The following is a 14,642-nucleotide window of genomic DNA, read 5'->3' as shown; positions in this document are numbered from 1 at the left end:
ACACGCAGCGTGGGCCAGAGCACAACCTGGCAAGCAGTGAAATGATTGCAGTATGTGACAGCGAAATACAGTGCAGTCTAGTTTATATTCTCCCTTTGATGCCCAGATTAACTCTTATTCACTGGAGTTATGCATTTGTATTAAGGGAAGAATATACTGCAAATATATGTGTATTGGCACACTGGGAGTGCTACGGGATATTACAATATAAAAAACAAGTAAAATGGCGACAAAGTAAATTTCAAGTGCACACCAAGGTCCTAATCCTGCAACTGATTCAGGGGTGGACCCTTGTGCTGATGCAGACTGACATGGAAGAATGACTTAAAGCTACATGAGTTCTGGACACAATACCAAGAGGCAGACCGAACTCTCAGTCAGGTCAATGGGAGTTTTGCCATTGACTTCAATGTGAGTTGGAGGGGGCTCATCACAAATTACAATTGAGTCAATGTTCTTGTGTGTGTTATTGCGGTATGAAGATGACCTGAAACATAACAACTGGCCAGGCACAAGTGCCCCATTAGACATTTCTATTAGCATGGGGCTGGTATACGGGGCAGTTGAATTATCACTTCTTGCTTAGAAGTCAACCAATTATTTTCAACAGTGCAGAAGTTGATTAAGCCCCCTGAAAAAAGAGAGAATATGGGAAAAATCACAAATTCAAACGATACACAAAATTTTGGGCCACATCCTCAGCTAGTAGAAACTGATAGAGCTCCGTGGAGCCAATGAAGCTGTGACACTGTTTTACAGTATCTAATGTACGGGGCACTGTGTCTACAGGGTCTTTTAAAAAAATAATCATGCTTTTAGAGTAGAAGATTGAGAAAGAAAACTATACCAGTAAATCTTTTCAGCAAAAAATATATATTATCTTGTGAAGTTGAGCAGCAGAGAAACTAAATAAACTTTAACAAAAAAAAAGTGAGAATTAATGACAAAAGTATTTCAACTAAACGTTAAACTGTTAAATAACTTAGCCTATAAATAAGTAGTATATATAATTTGAAAGGTATTTAATTACCTTTTTGTTCCACTTCTATTGTAGAGAGAGAAGTAAAGAGAGAAAGGAGAAAAGAGAATAGATTAATGGTACTGTATTGGCCAGGTACTTTTCTATACCTCTTCCAAATGAAAGGAAGTATTATTAATTTACTTCAGTTATTGCTATATTTTGTGAATGTTATATATATATATATAAATATGTAAAACATCTTTTCCTCTGATATACACCAGATAAAATACAGGCACATGACTTAGGTGTACTACAGTCTTAAAAGCAATCAGGGCCTGATCCAAAGTCCATTGAACTCAATCAGAGATCTTTCCATTGCCTTTGGATCACGCACACAGCATAAAATAAGAGTTTTATTAATTGAAATAGGGTTGAAACAGATTTCTAGATAGAATAAACTATTCAGCATAGGGTCTGTCTTGATATCCATGGCCCAAATCTTGAAAAATCAAATGAACCTGCACAACTTTATCTAGGGGAGTATTTCCACTGGACGTGAGTGGACTGCTCAGGTGAGTAAAGTCACACAGGTCCCTATGTGTTCACAGGATTTGGGTCTAGGTCTTGTACAGAACCAAGCACGCCATCAGCACTTATAAAATCATCATCATCAAGATGGCCTTCCTCATTAACAATAAAACAACGGGAAGGATTTAAATACACCGCTATTTTAAAATACAAATGTAAATATTCATGGCTGTTAAAATATTAACATGTTACTAATATTAATGTGCTACCGAAAAGCCCATATCCTGTAACATAGATCTATTCTGTTTATCAGGCACTATAGTGCTTTCAATGAGTTTCATCCTTTTTAGCAGACCTGATTCCCTCAGTGCTGGAACAACCCTATTCAGCACATGTGTACACTACTGAAAGGCTTTGGTGCCATAACCTTACAGCCTATCCCAAGAAGAATTTACGGCCTGAGCCAAAATCCATTGAAGTCAATGGAAAGACTCCCATCAACTCAGTCTTCTTTGGATCAGGCCCTTGAAGACATAGGCGGTGGGTATTGGAGGCTGTGCCTCCCCAAACAGCCTGACATGGCCCTGCCCATGCTCTGCCCCCAGGACTTTCTTGCCTACTTCTAGTTCCCTTCCCGCTCTTCTGGAGCACAGTGGCTGGGGAAGAAAGCCTGGTGCCAGTGCTGACAAGGCCTGGAGCTGGGGGCGCTAGGGCTATGGCCATGCCACGCTGCCTGCCCGGTATTGGGGGTGCTGGGAACACGCCACTCACCCAGCGCTCCGGTGGGGGCCCGGGAGGGGGGTACTCTGGGCTCTGGCGGGGGGGGGTGGAGGCAGAGGGGGAGGAGCAAGGGGCTAGCTGCCCCCAACAGCTTGTTCACCCGCCACCCATGCCTGCAGAGCAGATATAGACTTTTCACCCAGAAGTCTTGTGTAGAATCTCGGAAGAGATGGATGTCCTACACTTTCTCTTCCACTGCACTGCACTACTCCATTTTATATGCACCATTCCTAAATGTGATGTTGTCTAATTAAAATATAACCATGACAATCATTATTGCTACCACTGTTATATAATTGCAACAAATCTTATACAAAGTATAACACATGACCAGAAAGGCTTAAACAGCTTGCAGGCTAACTAACCCAAAGCCAACCTTTAAAGACATGTTAGAAAGTATGTGAATAGTAATTAGGGCCATTGGATGCTAAATAGGCTAGAACTTTGAAATGCAAACTTGTATTGTTAGAGAATTAGAGGTGATGCTAATTGTATGTGTTTATTTATAGATGCTGGCCAGGTAAACAGACAGCTCCTGTCACTATAGCTATTGATTCAGAGATCAAAAGGGGATATTAACATTTAGATGAATCTTGGATGCAATGATGTCATTGTCTATATGTCTCTTTAAAGTTTGTGATAAACTGCTTAATGGATAAATTATCTTATGTTAATCCATGCAGTTAATTACCCGTGAGGTTTAGGAAACAGAAGGTTACAGCAAAAGCCTATTGTTCACCCAGGACTCTATGGTCAAGTGGCTGCTAGAAAACTGTATAAAAGACTCTTGGGTCCCAATCCTTTTTATCTCAGATCTACTTAAGCTTCATCAGGGGAAGTTTGAGTCGCAAGATTGAGATCTCAGTCCTAAACTGGAACACCCTGAATATGATATTGGACATTGGACTATAACCTATGGACTAAATTCTAAAAGAACTCTTTGCAACTACAAAGCTCACCATCTCTGCTATGAATCTGAATTTCAAGACTGTAATCATATCTGTATGTATACTGATCTTTTAATCATACTCTCTCTCTCTTTTCTTTTTAAATAAAATTTAGTTTAGTTAATAAGAATTGGCTGTAAGCGTGTTCTTGGGTAAGATATGGAATATTCATTAACCTGGGAGGTAATGTGTCCAATTCTTTGGGATTGGTAGAACTTTTTTATATGATGAATAACATTTTCAGTAATCCTCATCATATTTGACTTGGGTGTCTGTGTTACTTTAAGGGAACTATGTTTTGGGCAATCAGTGAGGTAATAAAGAAGCTGTTTTATGGTGGCTTGATAAATCTACATATTGGAATGTCCACCAGCTTCGGGGAATGCCTGCCCTGTTCTTTGCAGTTCACCCTAATTGAGTGACCTCAGTTGGCTCCCACGGGACTCTGGTCACAGTCACCCTCGCACAGAATCAGCAGATAGCGGGCCCCTTTCCTCTCCTTAAGACCACAATACAAGCAGGGATTTTAACATTCAGCTCTCAAACTGCTGTTGTCACCAGGTAAACTTGATGTTCCTACCGTAGATGAGGCACTGATCTATTTCCTGTCTGCCCTCCTGCTTGTGTCATGAGGTGGCACTGTATTAGGTCACTAGTTGTGCAGTCAATCTGAACCAAGTCACTGGTGTATGGTAATGCAGGCTTCAGTGGTGTAGCTTATATAATGCTGCTAGCATGCTTGCGTCTGTTGAAAATCACTCCTTCGTGGGAAGGAAAGGACACAGAAGACAACAAACAGCCCTGATAAAGAACCAACACCTTCTATGGCCCCACCAGCAAAAATCAGAGACACACAAAGTCAGCCGCTGCAGTATCAAAGTTTAAGAAAGAAGTTGTGATCCATCTAACAAAACAGACAACACACCTTAAAGCTAATGACAACAGGAGAGGCAAGAGGAACACTGCACAAATTTGCTCTGAATGAGAGCTGTAGCTAATTGTGCAGGAATAGGCCGTAGTCCAGTCAACAGAAGACACACCAAATGGCTCACCATTAAAAATTCAGCATTTTACAGAGCACCACTGAAAACCTCAGAGACATCTGAAATTAACAGTTCCTCCCTGTACTTAGAATTAGGAGATACCTATGGTAACGGTGTGAGAAGAGTTGGCAAATTATGACGTGTTAATGATTCTGTTGTAGATAATGTGATTTCTGTATTCATAGGTAAAGATGCACCAGTCTTAATCTTGGACATCTGCATTCATGATGAGAAGTAGACTTACAACCTAAATATTGCTGGATGATTTAGTTGGGGATTGGTCCTGCTTTGAGCAGGGGGTTGGACTAGATGACCTCCTGAGGTCCCTTCCAACCCTGATATTCTATGATTCTACTGTTACTGTTAAAAATCTTATTTTATATAGCAATATACATGGTGCTTCACTGAAAAGAAAAATAAGAGTACATCTATCTAGGGTCATAGGGTGGAAATGGTTTACGTGCTACCCAAATTCTGTTCTGCTGGGCTCTTGGTGCCTCATCCACTGGAGGTGGAAGGCACAACAAAACCCATAGAATATCACTGGGGGATATCACAGTAGAAGAGAGAGGGGAGCACATACTGGGGGAATGCAAAGATGGCCGCTCCTCCTCTGGAGACTCTATCTACTCATTGGTCAGCCAGGGTAGGTGCGGGAACTGATTGGTCTCTTGCTCTTCCATTTCATCAATTTAAACCTTAGCCCAGGTTCTTAGGACCCTCCTCTTGCTCCATTTGAGCTCTGCTGAAGAAATGGGCAGTTCTGGAGCAGGGTGTGGTTGCACCAGAGTTTGGTATGCTCTGAAAGGACATAACAGCAATGGGGCTTGTGCCAGCTGTGTTTGTTTGGGTTTGAATATTTAATAACATTCCAGTTTTATAACTGTTTGTGGACTGGAAAAGTAAGATTTTTCCACACGTTCAAACACACAACAGGAGCAAACAACTCAAGGATGAATAGTTTAAGGAGAATACAGTGGGCGGGGGAAGGTTTAAAACTAAAAAATTGTGTTCAGTGCTTTTCCAGCGTTTATAAAAGGTGTCACACCAGATAGTATATTAAGAGAGGATGGTTCCATTCTCCTCTACCCTCAAGAAGAGTTAACAATTTACATCCATCCATCCATCTACCCCTTCGTTTAACTCAAGTTAAAGATTTTATTTAGTGACAAAATACTCTCAAGGACAAATCATCCAGTCTGTGTTTATTCCGTCATGAAAAAGGAGATTTTTTTTATACATCTAAATGATCAAAGGTCTAGAAACCATAACCTATGAGGAAAGATTGAAAAAAAATAGGTTTGTTTGCTCTGAAGAAGGGAAGACTGAGGGGGGGCATGATAACAGTTTTCAAGTACATAAGAGGTTGTTACAAGGAAGAGGGAGAAAAATTGTTTTTCTTAACCTCTGAAGACAGGACAAGAAGCAATGGGCTTAAATTGCAGCAGGGGAGGTTTAGGTTGGACATTAAGAAAAACTTCCTAACTCTCAGGGTGGTTAAGCACTGGAATATATTTCCTAGGGAAGTTGTGGAATCTCCATCATTGGAGATTTTTAAGAGTTGGTTAGACAAACACCTGTCAGGGATGGTCTAGATAATACTTAGTCCTGCCATGAGTGCAGGGGACTGGACCAGATGACCTCTTGAGGTCCCTTTAAGTCTTACAATTCAGTGATTCTATGTAAAGCTGTTTGAGCTACGAGTGAAGGACTGCATCAGCCATCCCAATGACTGTTGGTTTATATCCTACACCTCTCTCCATGGTGAATGGTCACCATTGAGATCAGGGGAAGTGCTTGAACTCTGGATATAAACAAGAGGTGACTGGGGGTCCTCAGCTCCAAACCTCGATCCGCCAGAGCCCACATTTGTTAAGGTTCTGGGTGCACTGCAAAGGCACACATTGGGGGTGGGGTGCTTGAGAAAGAGGATGGGCTGAAAGTTGAAGGAGTTTGTTGGATATTTATTTATATATAAGTTGCCTTGTACACTGGTCTTTGTATTGGTTATTTTAATTAATGGGGTGCCCATAAGCACAGGCCAGGGAACTATAATCTTAGAAATAAATAAATACATAAATCACTCAAGGAAATTAAGAAAGTTAAGAGTGTCGGAGAGGTTGGAATAGCAACAAGATCTTCAGTGAGGCCACTTTCTGTCTTTCAGAAATTCTAATGCATGTAATCAATCGCATCACACCATGTATTATATAAAACTGTTGGATGCTGTGACACAGACATGCCCTGGCAGGAATATTACTTCTGTGGCCAATAGGCCACTGGAGGGGGTTATGTGGGATCTCTACCAAAAGCTTAGCACTAGCTGGTTGTCATGGTTATTGCAGGATGTTTACACAGAAAACATTTTTAGAGTTACCTGACATGTAGAATACTGGTTTCCAAAACTTGTGGAGGTGAAACTTGTCACCTGAGGTGGGGTGGGTCTCAGACCTGACTCAGTCCACAGTGAGAACAATTAGAGAGACACGGTGGGTGAAATGATAACTTTTATTGGACCCACTTGCGTAAGCGAGAGAGACAAGCTTCTGAGTTTGCACTGAGCTTTTCCTCTGGTCTGGGAACAATTGACATCCATTGCCTCAGCCCAGCTTTGTGTTTACAGGCTGGGGAAGATGCAGACTTGAGCACTGATAAAGACAAATGTCTGAGGGCAAGTTTACACTACAGTGCTACATTGGCACAGCTGCAAGTCGGCATAATTACTCCACCTCATTGAGAAGCAGAAGCTTATATCGGCAGGAGACACAATGCCAGTGTGGACAGCACAAAACTTGCGTCGCTGGGGGGCAGTGTAGACTTTTTCACACTCCTGAGAGACGTAAGTTAGATCCACTTAAGCGGTAGTGTAGACCTGCCCCACGACTGAAAAAGGGCACACATATTATCTTTTAAACAGGTAACATTCTACCAGAGAAAAGTCTCATGAAAAGTAAATCCCAACTCTCTGGACCGGACAAGCACTGTACGAACTGACCACTGGGTGAGAAATAACTTATTAGACAAGAAAGTTACTTGTTAGGCTATAGATTGTGTTTCATGTTTTTCTTTTACCTGCATCCTTGTTTCCAATTCCTTGTACTTGCTTTTAGTTGAATCTTGAACTCAAGCTTTGTTAAATAAACTTCCATTTGGTTTTATTATAGACATGTCTAAGTGCCTTCTGCTAAACAGCATGCTGAACTGAGGTGAAGCTGGTAAACCAGGATGAATTACTTCTATGGAGGCAACAGACTGGGGTATGCTGCAGGTGTCCAGAAGACAAGGGGCTGAGCACTTGAGTGCAGAGTGTAAGGACGTGGGCTGTGCCAATCTCTAGCTTGCAGAGAGAAAGAGCGGGGCAGGTGGAGCCCCGAGCAGAGCTCTTGTGCTGCCAGTGGTAAGCAGAGGATTTCTGCCAGTGGGCACAGAGGTGGCTCTGTCACGCTGTAAGCAGGTGTAGCAATTCCCTGGACATCACGGGTAATCCCAAGACGTGTCTCAGATGCACAGTTTGGTTACTGTATTAGACTTCGCCTGTCATGTTAGGTTACTTCCCACATCAGACAATAACAATCCAAACAATGCTGCTAACGTCCTTCGCAAAAAAACATAATTAAATATTTTTTGTGACAAGTCTTCATTTGATGTCAGGGAATGTACTGTCCACTGTATTGATCTGAATGCAATCTTGGGCTCCCATATTAGGCTCTGCTCCAGGCATGTAGGGGAGAAAAAATGAGCTGATCCAGTATCATGCAGAAGTGAAACACTACTATGTCATACATTGTCCTTAGTGCACATAACCTGATCAGCAACTAACGCCAACAACGCCTGTTCTGTGATCCATACTGGGAAAAGGGATGTGGCTGGTAGTTGAGTAAATTACCCTCGTCTCAGTTGCGTAAGATGCTGCTGCTTAGAGCAACATGGTCCCTATGACCACCATTGAGGTGACACTGTCTCCCCTGCAAGATTGCAGACTTTGTCCATCCAATAGCATCACATCAGCTGGGCTGACAGTGCTTTGGAGAGGATGCTGGAAGGGGTATGGAGTCAGGGCTGCTGCACGAGGATGGCCAGAGACCCAAAGGCTTTTCATTTTCCCATCGATCCCAGGCCCCAGGCGTTCCTCACGCACCATTACATGGCAGCTAAGAATCCACAGCCAACCCCACATCACAAAGAGGCAGGGTGGGAGTATGTGATGAACCTTGCTGTTCCAAATTATTTCCCCCTCCCTTCTGTGGGTTTTTTACATGTAAGGGAAACATATGATGCACAGTCTGCAAGTGAGTACCAAACGAGCACGTCACACCACAGCACACAGAGGAGCACTGGAGTCTGCACGGAAGGCTGATATTGTTGGATTCTGACGGCGGATGTGAAGAACCAGAACTTCTTCCCTACAGCCCTCAACTCTCTAGCCCAAACAGCAACAAGCCTAGGTGCTTGGCTACTCTGCAGGATTGAGTCCAAAGAAGGTGCAAGTAAGTAAATCATGCATTTAAATCCAAGAGACCAAAGTGTATCCACTAGCCAACACCTTCTGAAAAGTTACCATAGCTAGGAATCAGAGGGGTAGCCGTGTTAGTCTGTATCCACAAAAACAACGAGGAGTCCGGAGACTCCATGCATCTGAAGAAGTGGGGGGTGTACTCATGAAAGCTTATACCCAAATAAATCTGTTAGTCTTTAAGGTGCCAGTACCACCAGAATTCTCGTTGTTTTCATAGCTAGGAAGAGTCTTGATAGTGTGGAATAAACCAACAGCTGTATCATTATTAGACTGATGGATCTAGCCACGTCTCTGCTAGTGGCCTGCACCAGGTGCCTAAGAAACCCTGCAGTAGGTTACAGGATATCCTGCCCTCAGGAAAAGGTCTGAGTCTTGTTCACACAAAGGGTGTGTCTATATTGCAATCACAGAGTGTGACTGCAGCTTGGGTAGATGTGCCCAAGCCAGCTGAACTACCAGAGCAGTAAAGCTGTGGCAGCGTAGGCTTCCGTGCAGCCTAGCTTTGTGAGTAATTATCCAGGATTACGGGTGGGCTCGGATAGCCCACGCTGTTATGGCTTCACTTCTCCATGACCAGAACTAGACAGAGGAAAGCTAGCTTGGATATGCTACTCGAGCTGCTGTCACACTCCAGGATTAAGTATAGACATACACTATGGCCCCTTTACACAGCTCTGCCAGTAAAAAGGGATTCTAGTGTAGATGAGAATCAGGTGCAAAGATTCTTCCTAACTCTCAACAGAGAGAAGGTGGTGATGGATGTGTGAGTCAACTGTGGGAATGGACAGGCAAAAGACAGGAAGAAGGGCGTGGGGCTAAGACATCCATACAGTACCCTACTCACGACTCCTACTCTGCCCGACCTCACCACCCGGGAAGATCTGGTTAGATATGATCGTTAATACTAATATTGGCTCCAAACCTGTGATGGAACACAGGGGTTTCACAGGGAGGTTTTGAGAGGACTGTGGAGGCTGCAGGGCAGGTAGCACAAGTTCTCCACAGCAGATTTTCAATAAACAGACATAAGCCCTGGTAGTGCACATACTTGATTCCTTCCTATCTGCAGTTAAAAACCACAGAAAGCTTATAAAAAAACCACAGAAAAAGGCAGCAAAGCATATAAACGGCACAAACTATTTTGGCAGACAAACTTGAAATGCTTGAAACCCTCAGTGTGTCTGAATCTCTGCTTTGTTGTATTTTCCCAACATATCATTAAAACCACACTGCCAAGGTTAGATCCTGCCCAATCCCGCGCCGATGCAAAAGACCTGGGGGGAAGAAAACCCAAGGAGTTGCTACTTCTGTGTATTCAGCAACACAGGACAGTACACTGCTGGACACGAGTTCTCCAGACAAGGGACCCAGGGGCTCCCCATGCCCTGTAGCTGGAATACAGACACACACCACACTGCAGTCTGCTAGCAATTCTTCTTACATCAGCAGCAAGTTCTAGCTAGCAGCTGGCCAGCGTGCACTTTGCTTCTGGTCATAGTAGTGGCAAAGCAGGGCAGTGTGCTCACAGTTTGGAGGCCTCTGCCCACGGGCCCACTGGGAGGGTCTCCTGCCCATGACCAGACAGACTCCTGTTACAGCGGAGACACTGAGCAGAACCCGGCTCATCCTCCATGTGCTGGCTGCCTCCGCTGAAGGGCAGGATTTCGCTCCGGTTTGTATTTGCCCCAATAAAGCACCCATTGTATGATCTTTTCATAGGCATGGTTCTTTCAAAGAAAAGGACGCAACAGGGCAAGACCTCTTGTGGGGCACATTTAGCTTGAAATGTGCATATTGCCATGAAGATATAAAAGTGCTTCAGTAAACAAATACAATCTATATCTCCACCCTCAATATGGTCGTCATTAAAATCTTTATGTATTATACAGCAAAAATGCCTGACAGCCATCTGCTTCTCTGGGCAAATGAAGTGCTGCTAATCCTTCGTTTAATAAGAGGCAGGAGTAATCTCAGTGGCTCAGTTTTTAAATTATGGTTGTCAAATAATACCCATGCACCAGTGAACGAAAGTGCCGCTCAAGCACTTCATATTGCAATGGCTTCCTATAATGTGATCCCGAAATTATCACCTCCTAACGAATTTCACTGTGAAGTGGGCAGGCTGAAAACGTCAATAATCCATAAATGCTTTCACCAGCCACATTCTAAATTAAACTCTTAAATGTGGTATCTAAGGATGATGTAGAAAGCAATGCTTTTTTCATAGGTGTTTTCTATTAGCTTTTCGTTCATCTGATTGATTTGTAAAACCTCCCACACTATTAACGTGGTCCTTCACATGTAAACAGTGATCTTAGTCTGCTCTTTTGAACATAACACTAAACGTAAGAGTACACAGGTTTTTTTTTAGTTAGTAATATCAAAAATAAACTCAATATAATATTTAGTTAATCAGGAACTAGAATGCCCACTGCTGAGCACTATCTGCTGTCCACTAGAGAGTCTTTAGGCCAACACCTGTGAGATAAGAACAGAAACATTTTGCACACAAGTTACTTAGTATGTCTTTTTTATTGTGATTGTGCCTTCACTAGAAATGCTGTAGGAGTGCCGCTGAAGCATTTCAGTCTAGACACTCACTGCAGTGATGGGAAGGGTTCTCCCATCACAATAGTTAATCCACTCCCCAACAGATGAAAGGATTGTTCTGTTGATCTAACGCTATGTACACCGACTACATGGCAGAGCAGTGTGGATTTTTCAAACCTCTAACCAGAGTAGCTGGGTTGACCTAACTTTTTAGTGTAGACCTGACCTTAATTTTAAGCTCTTTGGGGAAGGGGCCATCTTTTTGTCAAATGTTTGTATAACACCCAGCATAACGGGGTCCTAATCCCTGATTGGTGCCTCTTGATTAATACCACAATACAAATAAATAAGTAATGTTTTCCCCTGGTGTTCTATTATTCCATTCAGGCTCATTAAACTATGTACTCAATTGCCAAGCTTTAGGCATACAGAAGTTTCAAAATGGGTCCTTACATTTTATTAGGGAAAAATGTTATTTTGAAGCTCAATTCAAGCTTATGATTCTGAAGGCCTATATTAAAATCAACAACAACAAAAAACAAAAAATACGTTATAGGCCCAATTATGCAAGTGCTGAAGATCCAGTATCAACTTCAATGAAGAGACAATCCCATTCAGATGGCCACAGTTTTTTTCAGTTTGGTGGCCGTTCCGAAATAAATAAATAAATCGGGGGTGAGGAGATTGATTTGGGTGGAACCAAATCTGAAATTTTACAGAATGTCTGGCCAAATGAAAAGGTCAATTTTGCATCCATTGCAAATTTGAAGGGATTTGAAGCTAGATGTGCTACATTGCAGGTGAGTGCCCTAGTCACCTAGCTAAAGCTGTGAGGGTTTTTCATTTGTTTGTTTGTTTGGGGCGGGGGAGGGAGCACAGCCGGGGTCCACCATCACCACCTTCTCCAGCCATTTTGGGAAGGACTGAAACCATGTATGTCAAATTCATGACCAGTTTCAGGTCAACCAAACTGAATTTTTTGGTAAATAAATGATTCCCCTGAAAAAAATTGTCCAACTCTAATGGCTCCAAGCAAGGTGCAGAAACGCTATGCTCAGATTTCCCCAAACTCTATTCGTCCAGTAATACATGTTGTGGATTTTTAAAAATAAATTATACCTCTCATCCTAGTCACAGTGAATTAATTTCCTGATGAATATTCCATTAAGCAGATATTGAATTCTGTTGAGCTGAATACCTACATTTAATTTATCCAAGAGGATTTTTTTCCCCTCAGTCAAGATATTTCACTAAAAGGGACAATAAGTGTCAATATCTACCTCAGTGGAAAACAAAACAAAACAAAACAAAGCAAGTAGTGCTATATACTTAGTACATATCTACTAGAATTAGTTGGAAATATTTTCTTATGGCCATGAATCTCAAAACTGAAGCAGGACCCTCCCGAATTTAAAGTAACTTTCTGAATAGCAGATGAAGTCTAAAAGCCTATTAATCGCTGAGAAGCCATTCAGGAAAAATATTTCCATATGCTGTCTGATTGGCTCATCAGAAGTGAATAATTTTTACTGAACATAACTGCATCATTTGCACATATGATCTGATTGCGTAAAACAGTCTGCAATGCTATTAGCTCGCGATAAGACAAATAGCAGTAACTTCTTAATCTATAGTGACTATTAAAAATACGCAGCAAGATGAGTTAATGTAAGACAGTTTAGGGCAGTCTGTTCAGTGCTGTTGGAAACTGAATTATGCGTTCCATTTATCCAGAAACACTTTATTGGCAACTGAATTGTTGTTTCCAACATGGCAGCTGAAGAGTGGGGCCCTATTAGATTGCACCACGATTAAACATAACTCCTCCATAAAAAAGAAAATAAGCTAAATCTTAAAAATACTAAAATATAAAAAGGTGAAAAGCAGTGCTCTCTGAAATTTGCTTGCCCATTTTGAGGATAACTTTATGGAACCCACTTGTAGATGTGCTTCAGTCTTCACTGTATATTCATTGTGGCCGTTCATGAAATTCTGATCCTAAACTATGATTGTGTAATGCAAATATTTTCATCCTAATAACCATATATCCAGAATACATCCTACTCCAGGAATGTCCAACATTCATGGCATTAAAGACTAATCTGGCAACCTTAGCAGGATTCCAAGGACTACACCTAGTTAGACATAATTTGCATATTTGCTTGTATCTTCCTTGCTAGATTGATGTTAATGACTTATTGTTTGAGTTCAAAAGGGATAAAACCCTGATGTTCATTAAAATTTGTCGGCCTCCAGTCATGAGGTGAATTTGGGGATGCCAACAGACTCTCATAGCACTCAGGAAGTATCTCACCCTAAAGAATGAGGTGAAAAAAAGTCTGAAAAATCACAGGAAATGTTGTTGCTTTGGGGGAGAGCTAAATCAAGACTCCATGTGTTCTTATAATATTTCCATCAAGAGGAAGAATGAACTGTTTGTCATACTGCCAGCTAAAAGACTGGCTGTGTAATAGTGGATTGCACAGGTCCAAAAAGAAGCTCATAATCATTGCTCAGACATGTCTTTGCTGAGAGAAGTATGAGTGAAATCTGATTCTCCTCAGAGAAAATATTTTTGAAAAGCTCTCAGCTCTGCAGTAATGTAAGCCTTGGCTGGTATCTCATGTCTTTGTGAGTTAAAGTATCTACCATATTTCTTGTTCGATCACACAGCATGGTGCTGACATCAGCACCTATGGCTGCGTTTCCCTTTAATAATTCTCGGTCGGTCTAACACCACTTTAAAAAGAGCTGAAAAGAGGGGTGTAGCATGATGTGCCCTTCTCAATATTATCTACATTACCCATAACACGATGCAGTAGTGAAGGGCTTTTTTATGATCCACAAAAGGTGTCCACCAAACAAACAAACAAACAAAAAAGGTCTGTGGGAAACCTTTCTTTCTCTCTTTTTCTCTCTCCTCCCCTCTAACCTGTTGGGGAGACAGCCTAATAAATAGTGAACAGTTGGATGTGAGGGGTTTTTGGTCATGACTCATTTTGGAGATTAAATGAAGTGTAGGGAATGGTGTAACTGGTCTTTTGGGACCAAATTTAACAATCTAACAAATTGTAACGACACACATAAAAGGTGACTGTTCTGAATACAGTTACCACCAAAGCAAAGGTGTGACCTTCTATGTTTTTAATTAAGATAATTAACTGGAAAGCGATATATTTAAGCAACGTGCGACACAAAGGTAATGACACTGATTGAACTTGTTCCCCGGTCCCATTCAGAAAGCACTCCATGAGATCCTGAGGGCTGCCAAATAGAAACGTGTGATCTCATCAGCCATGTGCCAAAGTAACTGTCAC

General features: G+C 41.9%; 1 protein-coding gene across 31 annotated transcripts in view; it reads right to left on the bottom strand.

The window, feature by feature from the left end:
• ADGRL3 (adhesion G protein-coupled receptor L3) overlaps nt 1-14,642 on the bottom strand; it is an 810,612-nt gene that overhangs the window by 325,259 nt on the left and 470,711 nt on the right. For 25 of the 31 annotated variants that reach the window (XM_048848457.2, XM_048848466.2, XM_048848467.2 and 22 more), the window contains exon 6: nt 1,031-1,045. The exons of the other annotated variants lie outside the window; for them this stretch is intronic. In XM_048848457.2, the coding sequence (XP_048704414.1) occupies nt 1,031-1,045 (15 nt within the window). The remainder of the gene's footprint in view (nt 1-1,030; nt 1,046-14,642) is intronic. 31 annotated transcript variants of the gene reach the window in all.

Source organism: Caretta caretta, chromosome 4 (assembly GCF_965140235.1).
Source record: "Caretta caretta isolate rCarCar2 chromosome 4, rCarCar1.hap1, whole genome shotgun sequence".
Lineage (NCBI taxonomy): Eukaryota > Metazoa > Chordata > Testudines > Cheloniidae > Caretta > Caretta caretta.
This window is presented reverse-complemented; position numbering and strand designations above follow the sequence as displayed.